Below are 27,453 nucleotides of genomic sequence, written 5' to 3'. Positions count from 1 at the left end.
CTCGCTTTTATATTTATTTCCAGCAACGTTTCTGTTTCTCTTCCGCCGTCAGAAATGCAGCTCTAGTTTTGTCGCATCTGCAGGCGGTGGAGGAAAATTGCTTTCATAAAAGTTTATTGTGACTTCAGTTAAAATCGATGCTTGCGGCTTGAGTACTCTTTCGTCTGATACTGGAAAATTGAAGTTTTTGCATTACTGACACAGCAATGGGACTTTCAGTTTTGCATTAGTTGGTTAGATGGTTTATTTGGTCACTACCACTTTCATGAACAATAAAAGTGATGAGATGGTGCACTGTACTTTACACAGTTGCTTTTAAATATTAAAACAAAGTTGGTTAAAAATAATGCGTTTTTTTCAGAGATTTGCCCATTGAATAAACGCATGTTTGGGCCAATATGTATTTCTTAAATACGTGTGTTTCAACCACTTTTCCAATAATTAAGATACGTTAAAAGTAATTTACTAGCGCAGCATGAGTAGACTGAAAACGAAAATAACTATAAATAAGTGCGGCAAAATATTTAAGCGAGGTAAAATTGCGTATGAAAGCATTGCGTTTTTTGCAGAATAAGAAATTGAATCCTCCAGGGTGCTGTTAAAGCCTTTTTAAAAGCGCTTTCTCCTCTCGTTTAACTAAAAAAAGGTTTTTTCGCAACATGCCCATGGCTCAAGTTCTCTAGAGCATCCCTGTGTGGGCAACTACAGAATCGATTTAAATTTTACAATAGCACTTTTTATACACACTTATCGTGTCCACAAAATAAGTAATAACTGTATTCTGCAAATACATCGGTACACACTGCACATTTTATCCAGCAAATTCATTTGTGAAGGAATTTGCATGATGAATAAACCATAGATGAATCGAGTCAACACAAAGATGGAATGTTTGTCGTGATGAGCACGTAATGAGAGGCGTCAAGTCAATGTAAAATTTCCATCTGAACTCAGGAAGCGTATAAAAGTGGAACAATTGAGCAAATGGCCCGTTGCATGCTGCCAATTACGCGTTGACGACCAGATCAGAGATAAATTGGCTCGTCAGTCCGTTCGTTAGCCAATGAATTGCAAGTGCTTTTCTGCCCCAACGACCTCTTTTCCGTCCGACACGCTGCTGCTGACTAAATTAAAAGCGCCTGCTTGCTGCCACTTCGACGCCATGCAAGCGACTTATTGGAAAAGCGAGCGCACGTTGCATATAAACTACATTCTTCTCACGGTGCTTGTATGTATATATTTATCTAGCTCGTTTATGATCCTGTACGTTGAACGTGCGATTAAAGCCCAGAACGCGAAGGTGCACGTTTTCAAAACATTATGAGCCTGAGCAGGCATGCAGGTCGGAGCAGCAGATTGCTTCTTGATTAATTAGCTGAGGGAATGAGAGCGATTTGGCGGAGGAGTGATCGGGATGGAAAAGAAGTGGTTCACTGGCGTGTGTCAATCTCGCAGATGATTATGGTGCATTCTGGAGCATTCCCAAGTGGGGTCGGCTCTATTTGCCTTTGGTATTGATTCAGAAAGATATATACACCACCTTTTGCATCCGGCTTCACTTCTGGCTTTCATTTCGTCAAGACGTGCGCCACGCTCTTACCGGGATTGGTAATTTGCGTGATTGGCAAAGAGCAAACAGGGAACATGTTTGTTCAAGAGAACCGATGAAAGGATGACGCCTGGCACGTCATGTCATAACGTTCTCTCTGTTCACGTAGATATATTCAAATTTATTCACACTGTTACTTTTGTGGGCTATACTCTCACCAAACATAAGAATTCACTGAAATTAATCAATTAAAACAAAAATTCCGCTGTGGACTTTGTTTTCGTTAAGATATATTTTTAGTAAAAAATAAGTAGGAAATTTTCAAATCGTTAATTTTATGTTGTAGGCCACACTATCTTTGGAGGTTCGCTACACAGTCCCAGGTGCAGATGAGAGTCTGGACGGCTGGTCTCCAGACGAGGGCATGGACGAAGAACGACTGCTCGTGGATATTCAGCAAAACATCGCCAATTTGGAAAAATCGCTTACCAGTAACGAAAGAAGAGCCTCTTGGAGCCACGAGCAAGCTTCCACGAGCAGAATGATCGACAAGAGTCCGGCGCCAGGCAGGAAAAGGTAAAAATTCATAGTTTCTCTGTGGGATTTAAAATGGAAAAGATCAAAGGAGAACACCATAGTTCCTACACCGAGCGAAATATTCACTCTTTCACGCTCGCGGGAAAGAGCGAGAGCAAAAGTTCGAAAATCCACAACGTCTCTGGGTTCTGGGTGAAGCGAAGAGCATGGAATTTAATATTGCCTCCGCAGCGCATCAAATTACAAATTTCCTGGCGATGAAATGTTTGCAGAGTAATTTTGGTTCTTCTACCTTCCTTATTTTCCGCACATGCTTGCATAGGCGTGAACCAAAAATTCTGCCGGCGACAGCCTTGCTTGTTCACTGTGGCGTGTGCTGTCTCATTCTGGCTAAACACATCCACACGGGACAGTTCACTCAGTGCACAAGTGTGACGAGCACGTCGCATACAATAATTGGAATATGTGCAGAGAATCCTACCTTTGACTGATTAAAATCCCGACGCGCAAGCACTACGCTCAGAGTCTGCTGCTGCTGTGCACCGAGTAAAAGCGCATCAAAGGAGAGAGCGCAATCTCGAGGGCATAAAAAGCACTTTGAAATTATCAAACATGTGGTGTTCGTTTGTGCAGTAGTCCCATGACGACCACTTCAGTATGCCCTGATTGCAGTAGAATAATGCATTTTGATTGTGCAAATCTTGTTTGCTTTTCTTTCATATCGCAATGTAGTGCAGTTTTTTTAATATTACACGAAACGTTTTAAAATGGAACATGTTTATGTTAAAAATAAATTATCTATAAACAATGTTTTTATAATTAGATAATATACAACTTGACGCAATGTCGTGAAATTGTTTTAATTTTAAATTCGGTTGTTAAATATACATGTGACAGCGACAATTGCCGCTGAGAGAGTGCCACTTTTACTATCTAGCAGCACCATAACTCACTCAGAGCTTTCTTTTTTTACCATTTTTCAGAAGTTCCGCGTTGCGAAGTATGCGGAGCTTGATCCGACTGGGAAAGCAGCGTCCCCCGCGGGACGCATCTTCTGAGGACGAAGAGCGCGCATTGCTACAGGGCCGCAGTGCGGTGGACGGACTGGTAACCCCTGTTGGCGAGCAAGCGTCTTCCAGGGCCGGCAGCGAGTCTTCCCTTGAGTCAGACAACGATAGCTTGCTCGATTTGAATTCCGTAGACGTCACGAAGAAAAGGTCAGAGCAATAATATTAATAGACAAAAAATTCCTCACATCCAGCCACGGCGAGAAGAGGATAATATTTTCACCCATCCTTTTCCGCTGCTTTCTTTTCTGAGTTTCCCACACGGTGGGAAGCAATCCTCTGGTGTAATGGCGATGGCGCAGAAATAACAATGGAAAGAATTTTCAATGAACCATTTTTTATTTTCCACAATGAAGAGATGGTTGGCATTCGAACTCCAATGACGGTGGGGTGGCTTCTGTTTGTGAGATAATATCAGAAAAAAAGAATTGCTGAGAAAACTCTTCGCGAGCACAATGCCGCGGTTAATGGAATTTAAAAAAAGAAAAAAAAACGTGGAATGTGGAATCAAATACTTTTTTTAACTTTTTTCTTTGTCTGTTTCTGCGTGGCTTTTGTTTATTAAATTTCTTGTTAGAGCTTTTGCATCAGTTAAAAGGGACCTACTTTTAAAATATTTCACTTTATCCAAGAATAATAAAATAAAAAATGTAACAAAAATTACTAGGCAACATTAATTAGACTTTGCTAATTAAAAAATCTCAATTTATTTTCCGTGCAGATTGCGTGTTTCACATTACCAGCGAACGCCACCCAACTTGCTCAAGTCACAAGACTTCCAGCTATGCATCACCATCATTGAGGCTCGTCAGTTGGCTGGTTTGAATATGGACCCTGTGGTATGCGTGCAGGCTGGCGACCAGAAGAAGTACACGAGCGTTAAGGAGAGCACCAACTGCCCTTACTACAACGAGGTAACTTTTCTTACTATGAACTCTAAGAACATGGTATTTGATCCACCCTGGCATTACTGGCATTAGCAGCTTTGAAAACGGTCTAATTCACTCTCGTAATTTAACGCAAAATAAAAAACAGAACGCCTTCAACCTAACTTCTCCAACAGAAATGGCGTCAAGTTTCAGCGAGTGCCGAGTTAATTAAATTCCGGGCAAGCTGCATACAGATTAACATCCTTTCGCATTATAAAGAGTTTCTGTCAGGATATCCGTTCTTTTGGTTTACATGAGACAGGTCAAGGAACAAAACTCGTTTGGGACCCTTGTTCCCTCCTTTCTTTTTCTGACGGCCTGCCTACTTGGAAATCAATAGGAGTTGAAAAGGAGAGGATAGAGTTGGCTTGAGATGAGTTCGGGCCCTTTCTTATTTTCTTTTCCTCCAATTGCTGAGACGAATCCATAACACCGCCACGCACCAACAGTTTGCTACCCAGGTAGCATACCTGAAAAACTGTCTAGGCAAATGTTTTATTTTGCCCAGCAACGACAGATCAGGAGCCTTTGTTAGAGTTCCTAGATGCCTCTTTTTTCCTTAAGTACCTTTTGTCCAACTACCAATGAATATTTAAATATTTCTTGCGATAGCACCTGAAAGCTCTTTTCAATGAATAACAAACACTAAGTCCATTTGATGCATCCTTTCTCGTACTTTTTAAAAATTGAAGCATAGTAGCACATATCATCAGCTCAAAGACAGCATATTGAAATGGGCATGTGTCATGATTTTTTTCAGAGCTGTCGAGTACATAATGTTTTTCAGCCGTCTGATTTGCATACGTCAAGTGATGCTAAAATCGATATTACGATAGGGTACTAAAATCATATTTTTAATTTGGATTGCATAGTTAAGATGTATTAAATAATTTATGCCAAGTATATTATTATGTGGGTTTTGTCTTTAATATTTTACTCGAAACATAATAACGACTAACTACTAGAAAAGGAAATGTAAAAAATAACTTAACCTCAATAAAAGATTTTAGTTATTGCTGTTATATTAACCAGCATCACTACTTACAAAATAGTTTGTAATTTCATTAAAATTAATTTATGCAACATTCATTTCTGCGCTTTAGCGTTTCAAGTTTTTGGAGCTTTCATTAACTTACAGTTAAAATTCATTGGAGGAAATTAAAGTGATAATAATTTAATGAATTATTGTGTCAATTTTTTATTTATTTATTATTTCTAGTCAAGGCAAGTAAACGGGGTATGATCTCAATATGTGTTCTTAAGCCTGTTGAAGCAAAACCGCAAATCTGGTGGTGCGCTAGACGCGCTTAACGCAAGCCAACAAGGCTTAGAGACTAATTAGCAGAGGCGATGGAATTTATTTATTATTTGCATTGGGTTCGTGCAATAATTGCGGCTTTCTGTTCCTAACCGCAGATGAAAATCTATGTTTCAGTACTTTGTGTTCGACTTCCACATGCCACCAATGATGCTGTTCGACAAAATCATCACTCTGTCGGTAAGGAGAAGGTCATAAGGTGCTCCTTCCTAATCCTCTCACGCCTTTGAAACGATGAAAAAGAAGTTCACTGTTCATTCTGCAGTAGATTAAAAAGTCTAGAGTTAGAAAGACTTTTATTTTTTCCTTTACAAGGTGGATAAATCTTTCTGTCAAAGTGTCTCTTCAATCTAAGTGCATGCCTTCATTGAAGATGATAAAACGAGATTAGACTAACAATAAGATGAGAGAGGATTGGATAAAAGTCTTTGAAAATCAATAATTTTGTTCTTCTTCTCGCCTCAGGTGTTGCATTCTAGAAAAATCTTTGCCAGCGGCACACTAGTCGGTTTGTTCAAGATAGACTTGAAGACTGTCTTTGATGCTCCCGGTATTAAACCAAGAAAAATTATTTTCTCTAAGTTTTTGCTGCATCCACACTGCGTTTGTTTTTTACCTCGAACCTCACCTTCCTCTCAATCTATCTATGTCACCTTCTGATTTAAGATGGCACTCTAAATTTGTTTGGTTTGAACTTCTAGGTGCGAAAAATCAATCGAGTTGAATATATATGTATAAGTTGTAATTCTCTCTCATCCGAACCGAGTGTGCACTTTTAATTATTACTACTACGAGTTTGATGTCTCTGTTCATTTTATTTCAACTAAGAATCTGTTTAAAAATTTTGGCTTGGATAATTTTTGAGTGTGTCTCTTTTGTTTTCTTGGAATGCCGCTGACTTTAGGTTCTCCAATCAAGGAGTATTCTCAGGCATAACAAAATGTTGGGCAGCTTTAAACTTGATGTTGCTACAGTTTGGTCGCAACCAGGTATAGTTAATTTTTTCAAATAAAGAAACTGTACCCGGAAAAAGAACTAAATTAAACGATATACATAATTAATATTTATGTGCTTGTACAATATGTGTCTCTTCACGTATGATATATTTACTTAAATATATGTTGTACCGTCGCCGGATTTATTTCGTTTTTCGAGCTTCTGGAGCGCGTTTATCTTAACATTCATCCGCGGTTGCTCTCCTTCATCTCATTTATTTTTCTTTCCTCTGTGCTGTTACGCGGGCATGTACGTGGCGCTGCCCAAAATATCGAGAACTGCCCATGCGTGTACAAATTTCAATAGTCCGCTTTCATTTTCCATCTTCATATCTGATCCGCCGCATTTCCGCTCTTGTTTGCTTGCTACTCTAGCAGATTGAATGCATTCCGCTGTTACTGGAATAGATTTTAGTTTGTGTTTTCATTATACTTCAGCTGAAAAGTGTAATTTCGTTCGTCATTAATGTTTCACTCATCAAAATCTATTGGCACTAGTTGAGAGAAAATTACAAATGCAGTCATTATATCCATCTAACCGTTTCAATCTCATGTATTTCAACACCCTGACACGATATAGCTCATTAGGTCGCCGTCGTTCAAACTCCCCGCGCATTGCAGGTGTTTGCTTTTAATTTTCAAGTTGACGAGAGTCAGCTCACATCCCTGACCGTTGCCTTGTACTCATGATGTGATGATATTTGCATATATCCGTTTTAATTTATTACACTGTCCCGTGCTACATGCATGCTTATTTCCCACGGGATCCAATTCCATTGCACACAAACTGCACAATTTGTTCTGCTACCAGTGGCGAGTAATTCAATCAATCAACATCGATCGATGACTCTTCGTGATGTGTTTCATCGTTGCAATAATTGTAACCAACCATTTTGAGCTACAATTTGCCATATTAAATGAAATCATGTTTGACATATACAATCATCGTCACATATTCAAAGCTCTCTGATAGTAAAATTAATTGGCTTGAGATAATGCCAATTTATTGAGTATTACGTTTGAAGCGAGTAGAACAAATTTATTTTTATTTATTCCACGTTTTAAAAAAATCTTGTTATTATTTCCACTGACTTGTCAGTGAAAAGCTAAAATGTTTTTGCATGATTTGCACCTCTCGACTGAGGCAGCAGAGCTCACAGCAAAACACTCGACACTACTTTTCGCAACTCTGCTCTTCTCCTCTTCCAACATCACACACAAATTGCTCTCGCTCTCTCGTTTTTCCGTCTCTCAGCACAACTGCATGAATAGATGGCTCTCAAGGATGCCATAAATAATTTTTACGCCACTCAGCATAAGGCCAATCCTAATCCAGCTCCGTGTCCTGCAGACCACCAGTTCTACCACAAGTGGGCCCTTCTGAGCGACCCCGATGACTTCGCAGGCGGGCCCAAGGGATACCTGAAATGCGATATCAGCGTCATTGGAAAAGGAGACTCGGTCAAAGTACCACCCAAGAGCGAGAAAGACGAGGATGACATTGAGGCGTAAGTGCAAACTCAGGAAATCGCAGCAGACACCTTTGGCGTATCGAAATCTTTAACATAACATTGAATTTTGCTGCATAAAAGTTCAATCAATATTAAAATCCTTCAATGAGGTGAAAAAATACAATGATTATAGATAATTTCATCTTTTTAAATTTTAACATGCGGCACCCTATTCTACGTAACCCCTCTTGTGCCTTTGATCTTCTGCTTTCGCTGCCGAGAAGATTTTACTTGGGGTCGCACGGAGACGAGTAAGAATTCTAGCTGCCGAGCGCTAACTATATTAATTTCCATCTCATCATTAGCTCTGGCTGGCTTTTTAGTTCGTTTGACTTTCGCCGACTCCGCCTGGCAAATTCCCATTTATTTGGCTTCTCCAGAACGCCAGAGCGGCTTCTGGAATGCTCGCTCTAAAAACACAGCGCATTCCGTTTAGCAAGCACCTTAATGATGGGGATAAAGTTTTTTTGCTTTGCCAATGTGCCTACTCCGCTAGAAATAATCTGCTTAGCATAAATATTCCACCTTGATTTTCTCTCTTAAATTTGTAGTTTCGTTTTCGCAATGATGTTCTTGCGAAATTTAATGCCACTTTCAAATAAGGCAACGCGATCGTTATGAAAAACTGTAGTCGAACGTTTAAATTTTCATTTTAACTGTAGATAACCCAATTTAATATCTTGCTAAGTTTGAACTAATTATAACTGAGATTAATTCAACCGTAACCTTCAAGTTTTATTTAATTTGAGTCTTCACGCTGGGATTTTCAGCAACCTTCTGCTGCCAGAGGGAGTGCCAGTGGAACGACAACGAGCGCGTTTTATTGTGCGAATCTACAGAGCGGACGGCTTGCCCAAAATGAACTCCTCCATCATGGCCAATGTGAAAAGGGCTTTCACTGGCGAGGTGAAGGATTTGGTTGACCCGTACGTGCAGGTTTCCTTCGCCGGCCTCACGGTGAGTTAATTGGTCAGGTGAAAAATACATTAATTTGTCAAATTGAACATAGATTCAATTTAGCCTAGACGCCTTTTACCTTCAAAGAAATTTTGCGCAATGAAAGTGAATTAAGAAAACAGCAACTTATATAAAATTAGAAATCCAATATGAAATGCTCCCAGGATGAATTGTTGGCCGAGGTGCTCAAAGTAGAACAAAAGAAAAATGAATTTTAGCCGGCTCACAAGAAGTGGCATCAAGTTGCGTGTGCGTGTATTATTTTTCCCCTTGAGTGTGCACATTGTTCGTCTCAAAAGGGTTGCTTGCACGCCGGCCGTTCTCACGAGTACGCGCGACCCCGTGTTCGAGAAAAGAAAAGGAGTTTTGCAAACTGCCAACAAAGCGCGAAATTCAGTCATACGCGAATTCCACTTGATTTGGTGCAAACTACAATAGGAATAAATCCTTTTTTGCCGTTCCAACAAGAACTGTGGGAACCAAAATGAGAAAATGGAGGTGCTTGGGTGCGTGCTTTAAATTCTTTGTTCACAACTTTTCAGGGGAAAACGAGTGTGAAAAAGAATTGCTATGCGCCGGTGTGGAACGAGCAGATCGTGTTTTCGGAAATGTTTCCACCACTGTGCCAACGATTAAAAATTCAGCTCAGGGACAACGATCAGGTCAACAATACAATAATTGGCACTCACTTCATCGACCTCAAGACAATTTCAAATGATGGGGAAAAGGGTATGTCAAAAATTTTTATCAAACTTGAGTATGATGATATCAATATGTCTCGTGAAATTTAGGATTTCTGCCCACTTTTGGTCCAGCTTTTATTCACCTTTACGGCTCGACTCGGGACTACAGCCTCCTGGACGAGCACGCCAATCTGAACTCGGGCCTTGGCGAGGGTGTATCATACCGGGCGAGGCTTTTGGTTGCCATTCGGACAGAAATCACCGACAACATCGACATAGCCCCGTCAGGAGTCGAGGTGGAACCGTCTTATCCAATTACAGAGGTCAGCACTTTTTCTCTTACGAATAGGTTTGTTGTTACAACCGTTCTCTCGCAGTCCAATTACGGCAAGAACGAGGAGTATTTCTTGTTCGCTTCGATCATGGACGCGACGATGATTGAAAAGAAGCTCGGCGACAAGCCTCTCTTCTTTGAGCTGAGCATGGGCAACGCGGGCAATTCGCTTGATGGCCACAATTCGTCTTCGCAGGAAATTGACGAGGAAGAAGGAGATGATTATCTTGGTAAATTTTGTTATTTGAAAGGGCTATCAAGTCCAAAATATTCACTATTTTATTCATCTCTCTCAGAATAAAATTAAAACAATTGTACCTGCCAGTTGAGCTGCGATCGCTTTTTACCTGTTTAATTACCGAGTTTTGCTGCATCCCAACCCTGTCAGAATGACTGGCACATTTGTTCGGTAGGCCCAACATGATAATTGTCGAATTCACAGATAATGTGTCAGCCGACAGCGCGTGCTGGCAGAGCACGACGCCACCTGTCAAACCGATGACCCACGACAGATTGTATTATTTTCTGCCCTACTGGGACGACAAGCCGTGCATGTACGTACGATCTGTGTGGCCTGACTACAGACGCAGGATGTACAACTCGAACATCATCATGAGGATAGTTGAAAAACTTGTAAGTGCACTTTCTGAAGCCATTTAGTATTGTTTTACTACGCATGGTAAATTCTAACCGCAAACTTCTAAGTTCTCCAAGTCAGTTTCTGCTTCTGTTTGATCTGGGAAACGTCAGTAGAATAACTCAGTGCTTATTTTCTATTAATTGTGCAACTTCTCATCAAATATTTCTCCTTTGGCTACCGGGTCACGTCTAGCCCGCTATATTTCAGACGTATGCAAGCCCGCGAGGCACATGTGTTGCGCCGGTTGACTACTTTAAACACGTTTACTTCGCGTGAACCGAGTGGAATATGAATTTCAGGAGGAGGGACTTTTGGAGAGCAACTTGCAAATTGAAGCAGACAGCCCTAACATGGAAAAAACGCTGAAGCAGACGCTGGAAGACTTAGCGTTTGGTTGCGGCAAATATTTGTCCATCTCCAGATGTTACCTGCAAGGCACTGCGGCTGGAAAGACTAAGCTCGACCGAGAGCGCATGAAACTCTGCGTTAGAGAAATCGTGAGTTCAAAAGAAAAAATACCACCTTATTTTGCAGTCGTCACGGAAAGAATATTTGTTGATAATATATATCTTAATTTACTTTTTGAGTTGCACAATCTTTGAATTTAAAATAAAGAGTTCATCATTACAAATTAGTTGGGAAATTTAAAAATGATATACATAGTAGAAATCATTCAAGCGAAAACTATAGTATTTTTGCATTCTTCATTTGAAATTAAATACAGCTTTACCGGTGTATAGCAAGCTTTTAATTTTCTGTATTTTTGCGAAAATTTCCTGCTTATCTAGTTGGAAATACGGGAAAAATAACAGGAAATTTAAACAACTTGCTATATGCTCTGAGGAAGCTGCATTTAATTTCAATGTTAAATTATGACGTCTTCGTTTGCCTTCCCATCATTGTCATCTGCAAACAATAAATCATTATTTCGAAATTTTCAATACCTGCATAGTAATACATGCTTTCATATCATAAATAGTATATATATATATATATATATATATATATATATATATATATATATATATATATATATATATATATATATATATATAATGAAATAGTATATATCAACTTGTCTTTTTAGGAGCATATGGCTTCCCTGGCGCGAAATCTCAAAGCTCTTGTCACAAAGAACACAATTAAAGAGCGCTATAAGACTACTCAATCGTATCTCCAAAGACTACGTTACTTAACTGAAGATGTGAGTGCGAAAATTTAAGCTCATATAACTCAGTTTCACCACATAACTACATCCTTAAAATTTAGCCCCAACACGCACTGCCTGACATCTTTCTATGGCTCGTCAGTGGTGGGAAGCGGGTGGCTTACCAGAGACTTCAGGCCAAGGACTTGATTTTCTCTGTGGTGGGTGAGGAGAGCGGCAAAGACTGTGGGAAAGTTCAGACCCTTTTGCTCAAGGTACGATGAACACAACAATAAAAATTCATGAGCTTGAAATTGGCTAGCGTTTATTTAACCTCGCAGAAATAGATGATAAATAAATTTTGCCAACGGATTCCAGCTTCCAGGCAAGAAAGGGATCGGAGCGAGTGGCTGGGTGATTCAGGCTAAATTGAGGATTTATTTTTGGCTTGGCTTGACCAAACACAAGAAAAACTTTGTAACGGGCCTTCCTGCTGGCTACGAGGTGGCGCAAGAAATTAGAAATGCCGAGCGACCGCGTGCCCTGCCTCCATCTGTGATACATTTTACTGACAAACACGTGAGTTCCCATCCATAATTTCAGTGCAGTATACCTTTATGCAAAATGCCACTTTGCGTAGTATTTCCAACTGCGGGCACACATGTATCAAGCGAGATCCCTAATCGGGTCTGACGCCTCTGGATTGTCCGATCCGTACGCGCAAGTCGTGGCCGGCGAATGGTGCAAAACGACTCAGGTGGTGGACGAGACACTGAGCCCCACCTGGGACGAGCTGCTCGTTTTTCCCGAGCTGATGGTGTGCGGCTTAGGCGAGGAAATCAAGAAAGAGCCACCGAACATCGTCATCGAGATCTTTGATCAGGACAAAGTTGTATGCATAATTTTCTATAGATTTAGTTCCATTTAGCTCAAGTTTAATAATGGTATGCCACGCATGAAATTTATTAAATCCAGCAACTTTAAATTTATCCCAAATTTTGCGTGGTAGTTGGAATGTTTATTTATTTTCTATTGCAATAATAATTTGGCAACACTACAATCGCTTACGTGGATTTCTTCATTCCCTTTTCAGGGAAAATCTGAGTTTATAGGCCGGGCAATGGCCAAACCACACGTCAAGCTGCTGAGTGAGCCGTACGAGCCGCCCAGATTTCCACCGAAACTCGAGTGGTTTGAAATCCACAGGGGCCCTGACTACGCCGGAGAGTTGCTCGCCATGTTTGAAATGCTTGAGGTACGGCGACCAGATTATAGACCGCGAAAAAAAGGTCGACAAAACGAGGTATGGCCAGTAGTCCATATGAGACACCTTTTTCGCCTGCTGGTTGATTCTTGGTGGTGTCTTCGGTGTTTTTCTGCCTCTTCTGCTGCTCAACACTCACCCCTTTCTTTCAATGCCACACTTCTACTCAAAATGAATTATTTCGATGTGCTCCTCTATTGCCTGTGTACGAGAAATCTCCAAGTTTCTTGAAAGGCAGTTCATGAATGTATCTGTACCTCCTATACTTTCCAGTTTTTATCTAAATGTTATCTTAAATTTACGTGTTTTTGCTTCTCAGAAAACTGCCTTTAATGTTAATATCGTGGAGAGAGATTTAAAATTCTGCACAGTTTGCTCCGCACACAATGTTTTATTCACTTCAAACATCGAACAATAATATACAATACAAGGAAATATACAATATGGAGAATATAAAAGTGTAAGCTATATTAAATTGGGCATGCCAATCCCCCAGGAATATGCATGTTGTAATATTAAGTGTTTTAATTCGGACAAAAAAATCTATAATATTGAAAGAAATAAATTGTTACATAGTGTGTATTCCAAATTAAAATTTAATTCATTAACATCTGTAATTCGATTTTTTAATTGAATATTTGAAAATGTGTTTAACAATGTTTAGTGAAAGCGTTGTCATATCTCACTTTTAAACTATTTCGCTAGGTTGATCCTGGCCAATTGGAGTTCGAGTTGCCAGCCCTTCCCTCACCCAAAGACTGTCTTATTCCAATGACGCAGGACGTGGGACCTATTTTGCCCGTGCCACCAGAAATTAGGCCAACGTTATCAAAATACAGGTAACACACATTGTTATTTATTACTTTTTAATTTAATATATGACCACTGCTGGCACGCACGATTATTTTTCTTCATTTTTATATTTCTTGTTTGATCTAAATTGAATTAAAAATATGTGACAGAATTGAGGTTCTATTTTGGGGCTTGCGTGATGTGAAACGGGTCCACCTGTTGACCGTAGACAAGCCTCGAGTCGACATCGAATGCGCTGGCCATATATTACACTCCTCTGTGATTACAAATGCCAAACGGAATCCAAACTTCAGCACGCCTGTCAAATTCATCGATTTGGTGAGTGATAGTAAAAATGGCATTAAATTTTTAACTGTGACGAGGTATTTTATTATTTTCCAGGAACTTCCAGAGCAAGAGTTGTACTGCCCACCGTTGACAATCAGGGTGGTCGACTGTCGCAGTTTTGGAAGATACACTCTGGTGGGCACCCATATGATCAACTCCATCCACCGCTATCTTTTCAATCCAGTAACCAAAAAACAAAGAGAAGCAGAAGAGAGAAAAAAATCTGCCCAGTTGTTAAATAGTAAATATATTTGTCGAAATTAGTTGCGATTAAAAATTTCAATTTTTATCTAAAAATATTACAGCTGCGGATCAACTGGCAAACTCAATTTCCACAAGTAACTACATCATTCTGGACACTGACGACACCAATATACAGCTATCAAAGTTAGCGCACGTGAGTTTTCTTATTTCATTGAATTCTGCCTGATCATCATAAAAAATGCGTTAATATTTTAGACGGGACCAGGAACACTACAAAGTAAGAGAGAAAAGACTGAGTCAAACCGGAAACGAAAAATGAGTATGGGCCACGCCTCGGACGATGATGAGGACAGCAAAGATTGGTGGACAAAATACTTTGCCTCGGTTGAAGCAATGATTGAGGTTTCAATTTTTATTTTATTCTCTTTAAATAGAGAGCTATAGAGTTTGTGACTAAAAAGGGTCGTTACAGGAAACGAAAGAGGCTAAAAAGGAAGAGCAGGAAAGGGAAAATCAGCAGAATGGTGCTGCGTGTGGTCAAATGGCGGAGGCCTCAAGTAGCCATGGACATCACGAAGAAAAGAAAAAAATTAAACTCGGCTTCAAGTCAGCTGGTAATGCTGCAAAAATGGCAAATAAGTGGAGTCCAAAGGCAATGAAGAACGCAAAACCAAAAACTGCCCTTTTGAAGGTTACTCAATGCGGATAATTATAATTTGAGTGCTCATCTAAATGGAATCTTATTTAGATATTTCCGAGTGAATTAGAATCTCAGCCAGAGTTCAATACCTTCAAAGAATGGCTACAGACGTTTGACCTCCTCCGAGGTAAGAAAACTGGTGAAGAAACTGAAGACGATAGTCGTGTCGTAGGAAAATTCAAGGTATAACTAGAAACTATTTTGAATACAAATTCTTCTAACTTAAAAACCAATTAGGGCAACATTAAAGTTTATCAGTGGCCGTTGCCCAAAGATATTGACGACCACACCATCATGGGGTTTGATCCTCAATACGGGTTTTTCCAAGGTTTGCCCTCAAGTGATCCGATACACGTGCTGGTTCGCGTGTACGTTGTTAAGGGTACAGACCTGCACCCCATGGACCTCAACGGCAAGGCCGACCCCTACGTTGTGCTTCAGCTTGGAAGCAAGAGGATCAGTGACAAAGAGCATTACATCTCCAAGCAGCTAAACCCTGTTTTTGGCAGGTTTGTGCGGTTTATGAAAGTTATCTTCTTCCAATATATTAATATTTAAAAGTGGAATAATTTTTTAAGATTTTTATTTTTCATCTAGGTGCTTTGAGTTTGAGGCTACATTTCCTCAAGACTCTCTACTAACAGTCCAAGTGTGGGACTGGGACCTCGTTGGCTCCGACGACTTGATTGGCGAAACAAGAATCGACTTGGAGAATCGTTTCTACACGCGCCATAGAGCGACCTGCGGTTTGCCTAACAAATACGAGGAGTATGCTTCACGAATAGTTATTAGCTTAATACTATAGCTTTTAATGAGATACTCCTCTTCAAAGGTACGGTTACAATGCGTGGCGCGACCCGATGAAACCGACGCAGATCTTGGCGAAATTGTGCAAGGAAGGAAAATTGGAAGCACCCTCGTACTTCAATGGCAAAGTAAAAGTGGGTAGCAAAACTTTTGGCCTTAACAACGACGACCCGGCACTCATGAGGGGAGGAAAATGTGAGCATTTAATTAGTTCCAAAAGTTTGAGTAGATGGAAAGTGTGGGGGAGAGTAAAGCAATTTTGTTTTCATCGTAACAGTGCTCGAGGAATATCTGGCGCTGGCAGTCCTCAAGCGCTGGGAGGAATTTCCGCGAATTGGCTGCAAACTCGTGCAAGAGCACGTGGAAACCAGACCACTTTACAATCCAGACAAACCTGGAATTGAACAGGTTTGGGTGAATAAAATCAAAGTCAAATATTTGTAACAAGACCGTTTCACTCAAGGGAAAATTAGAAATGTGGGTTGACATGTTCCCTATGGACATGCCTCTACCTGGACCACCCCTTGATATTGCTCCACGGAAGCCAAAATCTTACGAGCTACGAATCGTTATCTGGAATACAGACGAGGTCGTGTTGGAGGATGACGCATTTTTCACGGGTGAAAAAATGTCTGATATATACGTGAAGGGGTATAAGCTGAAACGTTTTTTTTTTTAATATTAAAACTTGCTAATCGTTATTTAAATCAGGTGGCTGAAAGGTCCAGAGGACTGTCAATACACAGACATTCACTACAGGTCCTTAACTGGTGAAGGAAACTTTAACTGGCGCTTCATTTTCCCATTTGACTATCTGGTGGCTGAGGAAAAAATAGTAATTTCCAGGAAAGAGTCCTTATTTTCGTGGGATGAGACGGAAAGTAAAATCCCTGCCCGATTAGAGTTGCAAGTGTGGGACGCTGACCACTTCTCGGCTGATGACTTCTTAGGTATAAATGAGACGCTCGTATTTAATTTAAATAAACTAACTTTCAATGCAGGTGCAATAACCCTTGATTTAAATCGCTTTCCGAGAGGTGCTAAAAGTTCAAAGCTATGCACCTTGGACATGCTGAAGGTTGATGGATCTGTCCCAATGGTGAACATTTTCAAGCAAAAACGAGTAAAGGGGTGGTGGCCATTCTACATCAAGAAGGAAAATGAAGAAATGGAGCTCACGGTTAGTATCTTTTGGGTTTCACTTAAAATATTAATTGTTGAGTGTGCTGTTCAATTTTAGAAAATCACTGGCTGTTAAAATTCCTTTTATCTATAATTATTTGCAGGGAAAAGTTGAAGCTGAAATCCATTTACTAACTCACGAAGAAGCCGAAAAGAACCCTGCTGGAATGGGAAGGAACGAGCCTGACCCTCTTGACAAACCTAAGTAAATATTTATTTCCCCACACAGATTTGGATGCCTTTCATATTTAAAAAAAAAAATCTTTCAGCCGTCCTGATGCATCTTTCATGTGGTTTTTAAACCCTTTCAAATCAATCCGCTATATCGTCTGGCACAACTACAAATGGACCATCATCAAAGGCCTCATCTTTACCGCTCTCGCAATCATGCTCCTTTTATTCTTTTACTCAGTTCCGGGCTACACTGTCAAAAGGATACTTGGCGCGTAAAAGAAACAGGAATATTCCCAACTCCCTTTGTACGTGTCAATTACCATGAATTTATAGCCCAGCGTCACAATAAACTGATCCGCTCTAGAGGTAAAGACATTAAACTATAATATTCTTCTTCAACCAACTCACCTCTCAACATACACCAACAATAATTCTATAAATCTCACTCTCAAGTATCACAGTCTTTCCATTTTGCTGTAAAATAGGCTTTTGCGACTGTAAATACCATGTGTAATGTTGTAGACTCGGCACTAGATTAATTATTTTGGATAAATATTCAATGCATATCAATTTTGTGGCCTACCTCTATATAATACATACAATTAATATTTTGCCAAATTCAATAAACACCCAAATGAGTATCAAGTTGAAAGAAATCAAAAACTTTTTTTAATATATTTAGTAAATTATGTTTAGTTTCATGCTAATGGGACTGGCACAATGCAAGTTTTAATATTATATTAAATGAACATGGATATATTGTTAACTGTTGTTAAATTTTATCAAGAATACCTTCTTCTCATCACTCGCAAGATCATATATTGATGTATATTACGATTGTAGAGCCTAGGACGAGAAATTAAAGTTTCTGCAGTGAAATGTATTCTCAATTAATGAAATAAAATTCAAGGTGTTATTGATTTGAATTGATTTTGCCATTTTATTACAAATAAAATTTGCGGGAAGGACTATATACAGAGAAATTAACAGTAGAAAAATAAAAAAAAAATGTAGTATTTTCAGCAGACAATTTATGATGTATTTTTGTTTCTCAGTATCCATGCATACGATATATATATATAACCGCATTCAAAAAATATAAATTAGCACCTTCTCAAAAAAAAACTTTTACTTGGTCCCAATATGTTTATATATCCAAGGCAAGAAGTGTTGTATGACTGTGTAAACACCTGGGAACCCTTTAGTCCCACATTTTTCTGGTCCATAGGATGTAACACCAATTAAGAAAGCCAAGTAATTTCCAGCATCATCTTCCAATATCGACTGCAGGGTATAAAAATAATAAATATATGAACAATAGAATTGCATAGCTACAATGAGAGGTGCACCGCTGTCTCCATAGCAAGTGTCTTGCAGTTCTCCTCCTGCGCAGATTTGACTGTGGTAATCCAACGGCAAGAGACTTCGGCATTTATCGGCACGAATCAAAGGGAGACGAGCAAACTTTAGCCCTCTTTTGCCTTCATCGTCTGTATTTAGAACTATAACTGTATCGCCAGATACAAATAAAAATTTGCATGAAAAATATACCTATATTCACAAGGCCCCATCCTAGAGCGAACGCGTATTTGTTGTAAAGAATTTCTTTTGGTATAATTGGCAAACACACGATTGAGATGGTTCCTGTTAAAAATTAGAAAGTGCTCTGGATATGAAGGAGATTTAGCTCATTTACCGTCTCTTAAATCAACCGGCTCTATCAATTTAATCAGTCCTATATCATTTTGGTAAAATCCTTTAGCTCCGTTGTACTCTGGGTGCGCATAGCCTCTTTCCACTTCAATAACTTGATTTTTGGCATTATTATCATCTAGACCGCCAAGAAGTACTGATGTTCTGGAAGTTACAACAAACGCACAAAAGGCAAAAATTTATATTTACATTATTATTTATATTTTGGCCAAAATGCGGCGTGGCGTGAAGTTAAGAGAATGAAAAAGTGAATTACAATTCCCCTTGATCACTTCTGAGGCAGTGGCACGCAGTAATTATCCATTGAGGGTGAATCAATGCTCCTCCGCAAAGACGATCTAGTTTTTTGCTGAATTTGGCTATACACACCAGCGATCAATTAATTAAAAATAACATTCAGAAACAAAATTTATGTTTACTTTTAGTTTTATACTGAAGCCTAGCGACGAAACTAAATTGACCTTTTTGCACCAAGCCACCGTAAAAATGAGTTCTATTTGTATACTCCAATAATTCATTAGCTTTTTCTCTGATTTCCAGTTGTTCGGCGACGGTCAATTTATTATTTCCAACAACTTGAAATAAATTTTCCTCCTCAAAATATTTTAGTTCTAGCTCAATATTTCCAATCGAATCTTGCTCCATGCTGAGATAATCTGAAACTTTATCCTGCACAAGTTTTGACACCTCGTATTTTGTGGCTTCGAGGGAAATCCGGCCACAGGTTCCATGATCAGGAATCTTTTCTCTCAAGGTTCCAATAGCTTGAATAGCTTTAACCCGTTCTTGAGGACAACACATCTTAGGAAAGAAGAACAATTTGAATTAATTATAAAATATATATTTTATAAAACTGTTTTGATATTACAATTGTTTATTGGAAAAAAATTACACTATCCTAACCAATTATTTTAGCAAACAAACATAAAAATGTCAATTTCAATATTTTGTGCTACCCTTTATTCTTATTACATATTAAATTTATACTTGGTCTAGATTTCACTTTATGTATTATTAAATGTAGGAAAATTGTTTCCCACAGTAAAATAAAAGGTTATTTATGTATTAATTTGCTCTTCGTGGTTCTGTGCGCAAAAATGCAAATTATATGTACATACCGCAAAATACTATATCAAAACTCACCGTATTTGGAGACTGACAGTCATGAACCTTCGTTAAAATTCCAAGATATGGTCTTAAGCGGGTGCTTAGTAGGGCCCCATAACCGTTCAGACAGTCACGGATGCTCACGCAATAACTCTGCTCGCCAGTCAGATATACTCTGCACGTCGTGTTTTCTGCATCGCCTAAGTTTGAGTCACGCACTCATTAGAAATAAATACATGTTTCACTTACAAACACAACACACCAACCTAGGCATCGAGCCGAAAATATTAAAAATACTGTGCAAGTTAGCCACATGGCTATCTAAAGTAGAATTCATACCCTTGTCTTATGGAACAGTAATATATATACGAGATTACCGAAATTATACGTGAGTTTAGCTCAAAACAATCAGCTACTGCGTTGACTTACTCAACCATTTGTCTCCTTCAGAATAAATATAAGCACAATATAATCTGATCAGGCTGCGTGTATATTTTGATTTTTGTTAAATTCTGTATCAAGCTTATATTTATATTGTTTATAAATATAAACTCAAGGTTACTTAGGATGTCTGCTTTTTTATAAATATTCCTTAAACTCAAAACAGCTCTAAAGAAATTGATTAAATGCAGCTCCCTTATGGTGTTAAGCGAGCTGTTAATTTTTCTATATCTCACAGAAAAAACAGCTCGCTATTCATCGGGAGGAAGTTGCATTTTGAATTTCATATTCAACACCGCAATCAACTAAGAAGTTATGATGACCTGCCTTCATTGGCATCCATCAATAATATGTAAATTTAATATTATCTAAAAATCTTGACTAGGCATTTTGCAAGACTTCTGGTCAACACGTTTCTTTAAAATTCTCAAAAGTTTTTAGCGGTATTATGAATCATGATCAATTTTTTTCTATATTATTTTGATTAATTAATTTAATTATTCTTGTTTGTAACCTTAATCTCTATATTGTGTAAATATTTTACGACTTAACTTGTAGTAAGATAGTATTTTATGCAGGATGGTATTCTAAGTTTAGTTAGGAGCGATTGCGGGTTGCGGTATAATAATATTTTATTAAAAAATGATATAATAATAATTATTCTGTAATAGATAGGGACCCACGCAGTCGCTAGAGCTGCTCATCCATTCGCGCCTCCCAGTTTTGCCAACCATTTTTACTGAAAATCGTGGAGAAAATTGAGGGGTCCAAATTTTACAAAAAAAAAAAATGTTTTGTAATTTTATCTGTTGTGTTCTGAATGTGGGGAGGTGTGGAGCATAACTGCCCTGCTTATCTGCAATAAAATCACTTTGAATCCAATGTGAAGGGAACGGGGAACGTAACATCAATCTGAATGAATGTGGCGGGACTGGTGGCAATATAACATTATTTCTAACTTCTGGTGGCTAACCTGCCATCGCCATTTTATTTGTATTGTTTATTTCCGGAACATGCGTATGTATCTCATTCCAAAATCTATCTCCCATTAATGTTCTAAGAACTACAGTCACATTGTTTTGAAGAATTAATTCATCCAATTTGGTGCTTACGTATATATTTCGACACACCTCGCCATTTCTTATGAGTACATATCCCTTTTGTAATAAGAGATATGATAATATCTAATTATCCAAAAGTTTGGGAGGAGAAAACAGTCGCGGCCAAAAGTGTACCTAATTTATTTTAGGTATTTTAGTATGGGATTCTCATAAGAATACTGGCGAGAAGTGCATATAACCCGTCGTACACTGTAAATTTTCGAAATGATTTTGCTTAGTCTTTGCAACTACGTCAACCATTTATGTATTTATGTGTCTGTATGATACACAGAGCTGAGCTCTAGAATCACGAGGAGCAAGACTGGCGAAATTATAATAATATTTCAACATTTAGAAATGGCTTCTACTGGGGCTAGCAGTGGACGCCCGTCCGGCTCCTCCAGTTCCTCTAGCTCTTCCAGTAGCACTGACCCACTTATAGCGTCAGGATTGCTCTGTCAAATGAAGGACAGAGAAAAATACATAGAGACATTCAATTTCCCTTATTGTGATGACGTGGTAAAATACGAAAAGGTCGCCAAAATCGGACAGGGAACTTTTGGGTTAGTTCAGTAGTTCCTCAAATTCCATTGTAAATTTAAATTAATTTAATCTTTCAGTGAGGTCTTTAAGGCAAGAGACAGGAAAAACATGAAGAAATTTGTGGCTCTAAAAAAGGTGCTGATGGAAAATGAGAAAGAAGGAGTAAGGAACTATTTTTATACAATTTTCATTTTTATTTAGATTATTTTTGTGATTGTGGAATGGAAGACTCACACTTTTAACCAACTCACACTTCTCTCTTGGATAGGGCATTGTTTTTGAATCGATTGTTGATCTTTTCTTGCAATTATATCTGAATCAGTGGTACTTCATGCTATCATCTTGTTATTCTTGCAGTTCCCAATCACGGCCTTGAGAGAGCTGAAAATCCTGCAACTTCTCAAGCATGAGAATGTTGTGAACCTCATCGAGATATGCCGCACAAGACGTATTTTCTCAACACTCTTTTAAGAATTTGCTGTCATTTGTTCCTGTTTCAGCATCCCAACACAACAAATACAAATCCACCTTCTACCTGGTTTTTGACTTTTGCGAGCATGACCTTGCTGGTCTTCTCTCAAATGTCAACGTCAAATTTAGCTTGGGCGAAATAAAAAAGGTGATGCAACAGTTGTTGAATGGACTCTATTACATCCACAGCAACAAGGTAAATCTCAGAAAGTCATTCTGGCAGCGGAGAAATTGCCCATCGCTTAAAAACACCCAAAACTTTCATTGTTGAATTGATTGTTGCCCTTTTCTTCAACAAGGGAAACGAGTTTGGGTGTTGAGCTTTTTGCAATTTTTCCTCTACTGATGTACATATTCTAAACCAAACAACATTAAAATGTGATTCATTTTCCAGATACTTCACAGAGACATGAAGGCTGCAAATGTTCTTATAACCAAAAATGGCATTCTAAAATTAGCCGATTTTGGATTGGCTAGAGCGTTCAGTGTCTCTAAAACAGGACAGCAAAACAGGTAATATTCCTAGCACAGCAATAATTACTCTTGATCAAGCTAATTTCATCCCCAGATACACAAATCGTGTGGTGACCTTATGGTATCGCCCGCCTGAACTGCTGCTTGGAGACCGAAATTATGGTCCTCCTGTGGACCTATGGGGAGCTGGATGTATAATGGCTGAAATGTGGACCAGGAGCCCCATAATGCAGGTAAGATAAACTTCATGCAGTATGAGAGGATATTATTATTCTTTTGGTTCTTAATTATTCATGTTTTTCTGTTACATATGAGATATAATTTTGAGGTAACAAGGTTTTGCCTGAAAATAGTTCCCAGAATTGGTTTTAACATTTATAAAATACCTGGAATGGCTGTAAAAGGTATAGTTGAATCGTGGAGTGCCTGAAATTTCCACGTTTAATAATAAAATGCCCAAATTTTGGGCATTTACAGTAGAAAGTTCAACTGATGGGGTTTTACCAGTGATTGATATTCAGGACTGAGAAGGAATAAATCCCGGAGATCCTTGAATTTGGGACCCATAAGGCTTGAAGGGTTTCATTCATTATTGGGATCATTTTGCATAACCAAGACTTCAAATTTGGTTGATTTTTACTGTTTTTCAATAGTCTCCTCTGGTTTATTCAAGGCCTCATTTTGGTTACTTAAAATGCCTTTGAGTTAGATCAATGTAAGATTTAAAGGGCACTTTTCTACTTCTTACTGCTAGCTGTTTTGGCACCTGATAGAAATATTTCAGGTATAAAAAAATACATTACCTTTGATCCTGAATGAGGCCAAATACTAACAGGGCCAGAAAGTCTCCACTGCTACAGTTAAATTTAGAAACAGGATTAAATGCAATTTCCAAATTAAAATTACATCTTTCAAATCCAAACGTATTTTGCTCAAGAACATAATGATAAATAAAATTGATTTTGCAAACTCATCTAAATATTCTAGGGCATTCCAAAATTGCAACCTAATTTTGTTTTGGGCAATAAAGCCTCAGTGCATTTCCTCTAACTGCAATTTGGCATTCCATTTTTAGGCAAAACAAGTGTCCCCATTAATATGGTGTATTTGTAAAAAAATATGGTTAACAGTCTAATGTTCTTCTAACTTTGGTTCATTGTGTTCTGGTGTTCATTTCACAGGGGAATACTGAAATACAGCAGCTCACTCTCATCTGCCAGCTCTGTGGCTCCATCACAACTGATGTTTGGCCTGGTGTTGAATCGCTAGAATTGTTCAACAAAGTCGAGTTGCCGCGTGGCCAAAAGCGCAAGGTCAAAGAACGCCTAAAGCCGTACGTGAAGGACCCTTACGCATGTGACCTACTGGACAGGCTATTGATGCTAGATCCAAAGAAGCGAGCCGACAGCGACGCTGCTTTGAATCACGATTTCTTCTGGACAGATCCAATGCCAACTGACTTGTCTAAAATGCTAGCTCAGCACACACAGAGCATGTTTGAATATCTCGCGCCACCTCGCAGACCTGGGCACATGCGGGCTGCCCATTCGCAACAAATGGCCCAGGCAAAACCTTCAAGCACCCTTGATGGCGGCTTCCAAGATAGAGTATTTTGACTCTAATGCGGTTAAAATAACCTGAGTGCGAGATTTTAAAGAAACTTCTTTTGCCTTAAAATCATGGCGCAGAGTCTACTCCTTTCTCAAACCAAATTAATTGATATCAAATTTGTCCTTGCATTCCATTATTTTTTAATTTACGTAACAATTTCTTTACTGAGCAAGGCACTCTTGCTCCAACCACAGGTGGCAGCAAGCCATGTGAACTAAATAATGCTGCAAAGTAATAACAATGAACGTTACGCGACACAAGGTTTGAGTTTGATCCTTTTCAATAAACCACTGTTGCCCCTGCATTGGGGGTCTTATCAAAATGCTAAACGTGATGTAATCGCACGTATGACATCCAGTGGTAAACCAGAAAGCAGAGATACTTTCACATTTTCCCATATCTGAATGGGCTTAAGTTGGCAATGTAAAGTGAGTCAGTAGGCATTCAGCCCCTAAACAAAATGAGCTAACAGCTTGATCAATTATTGATTGAGACTCATCCAAACCATTCCAATCATTGCTTGGGTTAGGAACGCTCTCTGTCAGTTACTGATCCTGCCATGTTTCTAGAGGTTAGTTAAAGAGACCATGTAATTATTTGTATAATTAAAACTTGGCATTCAAACAAAAAAAAACATTTTTATTTCAAATTTAAGCAACTCCTTTTGATTATTCCATAATGCTGATTTTTCCATAATGCATGCATGAGGATAACCCATAGCCCGCAATATCTTAAGCTTCCAAAATAATAAAACAAGGAAACCATCGTCAATTTTAAATGCTTTAATTCTCCAAGATAATATTGATAAAGATCAAAGGTTTCTAAAGCATTAAATTTAAGTTAATTTACATGAAATTCCATTAGTTATGTCATTCTATATGGTGGTCCCTCACATTAATAAGTAGGAGAAAAGAAGTTGCTGCTATCCCAGAAGCCTGTAACAAAAATCATAGTCTGTTAGAAACCTTCACTTGTATGACACATCGTACGGTCAGGAAAAATTCCAGAGACAGAGTGTAGAGCCCAGCTTTCAGTTTAAGAGGCCGTTGATTTATTGTTGCCATCATTTGCATCATTTCTATGTCCTTTAATTTCCAGTTTTCCCAAGGCCAAAAGTAAATGATATTTGAACCTTTGTGACACTGCCAATTTAAAATTAACAGCTAATTTGAAGTTAATATTGTAAAATCAACATACCTGATTAATTATTTCACTGCCGTAGCTGCACAGTAAATAGAAATATAAAAGTTGGGTAGATACGCCATGCATCAAAATTACTTTTTGCCAAAAAGTATTCTGGGGCTGCTTACACAAAAAATATTTTAAAAAACCAATCATTTAATTTATCGTGATGCTCACATCTGTCATTCGAAACGCAGCAATTACGAACATAATTGTCAGTTCTGTTAAATGGAGGAAAGCAAGTTTCAAGAATGTGCCATGAATTTGCTGTAAGAACCTGGAAAACCGTAAACAATAATGAATATACATTGCATTTAGGAATCTCCATTTCTGTGATATACGAACACTTGGATCTTAGACTTGATCTTAGCACAGCCCTCTACACTTGACGTTAAATTTTCCGCTTTCGGCACATTTCTCAGCTTTTTGTTGAAATACGCAAGCAGTTTGCTGACGAAGACTATAAGTGTCAGAAGCAGTAGCTTGCAGCCATGAGAAGCAATTCCAACCAGTGTTAAAACAATGATTTGGTGAACATAAAGTAGATAAAAATAAATTTCATTTTCAACATTTAGTGGGTACCACCCCAAATATGGTAATTGTGACATTTTTGTATGCCCTTTCTCTTGGTGAGCTGAATGATTTACAGAAGGGACGAATAGCCAAGCTGATCCAGAAATGGACAATGATAATACATAGATGAACAGAACTCTCTTGATCTCGGGCACACACATCTTTGAATAATTGATGAGATCTGTAACACATTTAACATCAGAAAAAATTGCTGAAAATGATTGATAGTGAAATAACATTAAAACCTTTTTCATCCTCCCAGAAAAAGTGCAGCTCCCTTATCTCTTTCCTGCGATAAATTACAATCAACGATTTCGCAATAATAATGCTGATGATGAGCAACTGCAATATCGTTGGCACAACCGATTCAAAGCTTTTGCCCTCAGCGAATAGCAAATATGAAAATTGAGAGAGCGCGGACATCAAGAAATGAGCAAATGTGATTTTGCACAAAATTCTGCTAAGCGCTTTCTTCTTTATGAAAGGCATCAAGCCTATACTTCTCAACAGTACTAAACCAGTTTTAGTAAAACTCCACACCACAGATCCATCTTCGTCAATAGATTCCGTCATGCTTGGACACCACACCGCTCTACACAACCTTCTCTGAGTGTTGGGTGTGTTCATAAAAACCCGACAAAAATTGGGCCTGCGTTAGAAAATAGATAGCAGCCTCTACTTTTCCATAATAAATATTTGATCAAAGCAGTTGGTATGTGTTTTATCTGTTTCATATATGCAGGGAAGAATATACTGGGCAAATAATAATTTCTGAGTATAGTGTATTTGAAATTAATGGTCCCATTTTTTCCCAGCTACTAAAACAAATAATTCGTGCTCGAGGATCTGCAAAACCAGCGGCCAGAAGCAGTTGCAGATTTTTTGCAATCCTTTTTTCCCACGTATAATTCTTGTCAAATAAAATAATGCTTTTTTTAAAGGGTGTTTGTCAAGACTCATTTTTTTTCAAGCGAAATTAGAACTTGGCAGATAAATTAATGTATATTATCCATTGGTTGGAATCTGAAATATTATTCAAATTTAAAAAATTATTCATAATAATTTTAGTTGTAATTATTTCGTTGATTTTATTGCTGGAT

At 38.5% G+C, this 27,453-nt stretch overlaps 4 protein-coding genes across 6 annotated transcripts in view; 2 read left to right on the top strand and 2 right to left on the bottom strand.

Moving 5' to 3' along the window:
• The window catches only part of mfr (misfire), a 40,101-nt gene extending 22,037 nt beyond the window's left edge, over positions 1–18,064 (top strand). Inside the window, exons 4-36 of the mRNA XM_065486280.1 lie at positions 1,896–2,125; positions 3,070–3,303; positions 3,875–4,067; positions 5,518–5,580; positions 6,305–6,389; positions 7,747–7,903; positions 8,677–8,863; positions 9,406–9,592; positions 9,655–9,869; positions 9,924–10,110; positions 10,323–10,513; positions 10,820–11,017; positions 11,608–11,724; positions 11,790–11,942; positions 12,046–12,246; positions 12,308–12,559; positions 12,761–12,970; positions 13,637–13,770; positions 13,894–14,062; positions 14,126–14,312; positions 14,377–14,468; positions 14,531–14,677; positions 14,748–14,966; positions 15,024–15,158; positions 15,213–15,484; positions 15,573–15,743; positions 15,808–15,977; positions 16,060–16,190; positions 16,246–16,433; positions 16,494–16,732; positions 16,784–16,962; positions 17,069–17,169; positions 17,234–18,064. Coding sequence (XP_065342352.1) covers positions 1,896–2,125; positions 3,070–3,303; positions 3,875–4,067; positions 5,518–5,580; positions 6,305–6,389; positions 7,747–7,903; positions 8,677–8,863; positions 9,406–9,592; positions 9,655–9,869; positions 9,924–10,110; positions 10,323–10,513; positions 10,820–11,017; positions 11,608–11,724; positions 11,790–11,942; positions 12,046–12,246; positions 12,308–12,559; positions 12,761–12,970; positions 13,637–13,770; positions 13,894–14,062; positions 14,126–14,312; positions 14,377–14,468; positions 14,531–14,677; positions 14,748–14,966; positions 15,024–15,158; positions 15,213–15,484; positions 15,573–15,743; positions 15,808–15,977; positions 16,060–16,190; positions 16,246–16,433; positions 16,494–16,732; positions 16,784–16,962; positions 17,069–17,169; positions 17,234–17,414 — 5,775 coding nt within the window. The 3' untranslated portion in view covers positions 17,415–18,064. The remainder of the gene's footprint in view (positions 1–1,895; positions 2,126–3,069; positions 3,304–3,874; positions 4,068–5,517; positions 5,581–6,304; positions 6,390–7,746; positions 7,904–8,676; positions 8,864–9,405; positions 9,593–9,654; positions 9,870–9,923; positions 10,111–10,322; positions 10,514–10,819; positions 11,018–11,607; positions 11,725–11,789; positions 11,943–12,045; positions 12,247–12,307; positions 12,560–12,760; positions 12,971–13,636; positions 13,771–13,893; positions 14,063–14,125; positions 14,313–14,376; positions 14,469–14,530; positions 14,678–14,747; positions 14,967–15,023; positions 15,159–15,212; positions 15,485–15,572; positions 15,744–15,807; positions 15,978–16,059; positions 16,191–16,245; positions 16,434–16,493; positions 16,733–16,783; positions 16,963–17,068; positions 17,170–17,233) is intronic.
• Positions 18,065–18,251: 187 nt separating this feature from the next.
• On the bottom strand, positions 18,252–20,232 carry LOC135938354 (phenoloxidase-activating factor 3-like). The gene is made up of 8 exons (XM_065481971.1): positions 20,208–20,232; positions 19,995–20,158; positions 19,271–19,652; positions 19,108–19,210; positions 18,835–18,995; positions 18,690–18,782; positions 18,474–18,628; positions 18,252–18,422 (listed from the first exon to the last, which is right to left on the bottom strand). The coding sequence occupies exons 1-8, from the start codon at positions 20,230–20,232 to the stop codon at positions 18,267–18,269; spliced, it is 1,239 nt and encodes a 412-aa protein (XP_065338043.1). The 3' UTR covers positions 18,252–18,266.
• A 1,165-nt stretch (positions 20,233–21,397) lies between these two features.
• Positions 21,398–25,232, top strand: LOC135939845 (cyclin-dependent kinase 9-like). Of its 2 annotated transcripts, none has more exons than XM_065484424.1 (8): positions 21,398–21,416; positions 21,855–22,062; positions 22,120–22,204; positions 22,400–22,490; positions 22,543–22,709; positions 22,908–23,026; positions 23,082–23,220; positions 24,169–25,232. In XM_065484424.1, exons 1-8 carry the CDS (start codon positions 21,413–21,415, stop codon positions 24,601–24,603), a joined length of 1,248 nt encoding a protein of 415 aa, XP_065340496.1. In that variant the 5' UTR covers positions 21,398–21,412; the 3' UTR covers positions 24,604–25,232. The 2 variants fall into 2 exon arrangements, with proteins under 2 accessions (XP_065340496.1, XP_065340497.1); XM_065484425.1 differs by having other exon boundaries at positions 21,398–21,503.
• Positions 25,233–25,360: 128 nt separating this feature from the next.
• LOC135939846 (uncharacterized) lies at positions 25,361–27,061 on the bottom strand. Of its 2 annotated transcripts, XM_065484427.1 has the most exons (7): positions 26,894–27,057; positions 26,599–26,642; positions 26,126–26,534; positions 25,958–26,057; positions 25,796–25,900; positions 25,588–25,740; positions 25,361–25,533 (listed from the first exon to the last, which is right to left on the bottom strand). In XM_065484427.1, exons 1-7 carry the CDS (start codon positions 26,902–26,904, stop codon positions 25,468–25,470), a joined length of 888 nt encoding a protein of 295 aa, XP_065340499.1. In that variant the 5' UTR covers positions 26,905–27,057; the 3' UTR covers positions 25,361–25,467. The 2 variants fall into 2 exon arrangements, with proteins under 2 accessions (XP_065340499.1, XP_065340498.1); XM_065484426.1 differs by having other exon boundaries at positions 26,599–27,061.
• Between the last annotated feature and the right edge of the window lie 392 nt (positions 27,062–27,453).

This window comes from Cloeon dipterum, chromosome 3 (genome assembly GCF_949628265.1).
Source record: "Cloeon dipterum chromosome 3, ieCloDipt1.1, whole genome shotgun sequence".
Lineage (NCBI taxonomy): Eukaryota > Metazoa > Arthropoda > Insecta > Ephemeroptera > Baetidae > Cloeon > Cloeon dipterum.
This window is presented reverse-complemented; position numbering and strand designations above follow the sequence as displayed.

Excerpts from the sequence above, each read along its gene's own strand:
- LOC135938354 (XM_065481971.1), bottom strand. The coding sequence starts at position 20,232 with ATGCCTAGGTTGGTGTGTTGTGTTT. Across the intron at positions 18,996-19,107 it reads AGAAGTGATCAAGGGGAATT|AACATCAGTACTTCTTGGCG; the intron begins GTAATTCACTTT and ends TGTAACTTCCAG. Across the intron at positions 18,783-18,834 it reads GCCGGTTGATTTAAGAGACG|GAACCATCTCAATCGTGTGT; the intron begins GTAAATGAGCTA and ends AATTTTTAACAG.
- LOC135939845 (XM_065484424.1), top strand. Across the intron at positions 23,027-23,081 it reads AAAACAGGACAGCAAAACAG|ATACACAAATCGTGTGGTGA; the intron begins GTAATATTCCTA and ends TTTCATCCCCAG. Across the intron at positions 23,221-24,168 it reads CCAGGAGCCCCATAATGCAG|GGGAATACTGAAATACAGCA; the intron begins GTAAGATAAACT and ends TTCATTTCACAG.
- LOC135939846 (XM_065484426.1), bottom strand. The coding sequence starts at position 26,980 with ATGAACACACCCAACACTCAGAGAAGGTTGTGTAGAGCGGTGTGGTGT. Across the intron at positions 25,741-25,795 it reads GCAGTGAAATAATTAATCAG|TGTCACAAAGGTTCAAATAT; the intron begins GTATGTTGATTT and ends TTAAATTGGCAG. Across the intron at positions 25,534-25,587 it reads CTCTGGAATTTTTCCTGACC|GCTTCTGGGATAGCAGCAAC; the intron begins GTACGATGTGTC and ends TTTTTGTTACAG.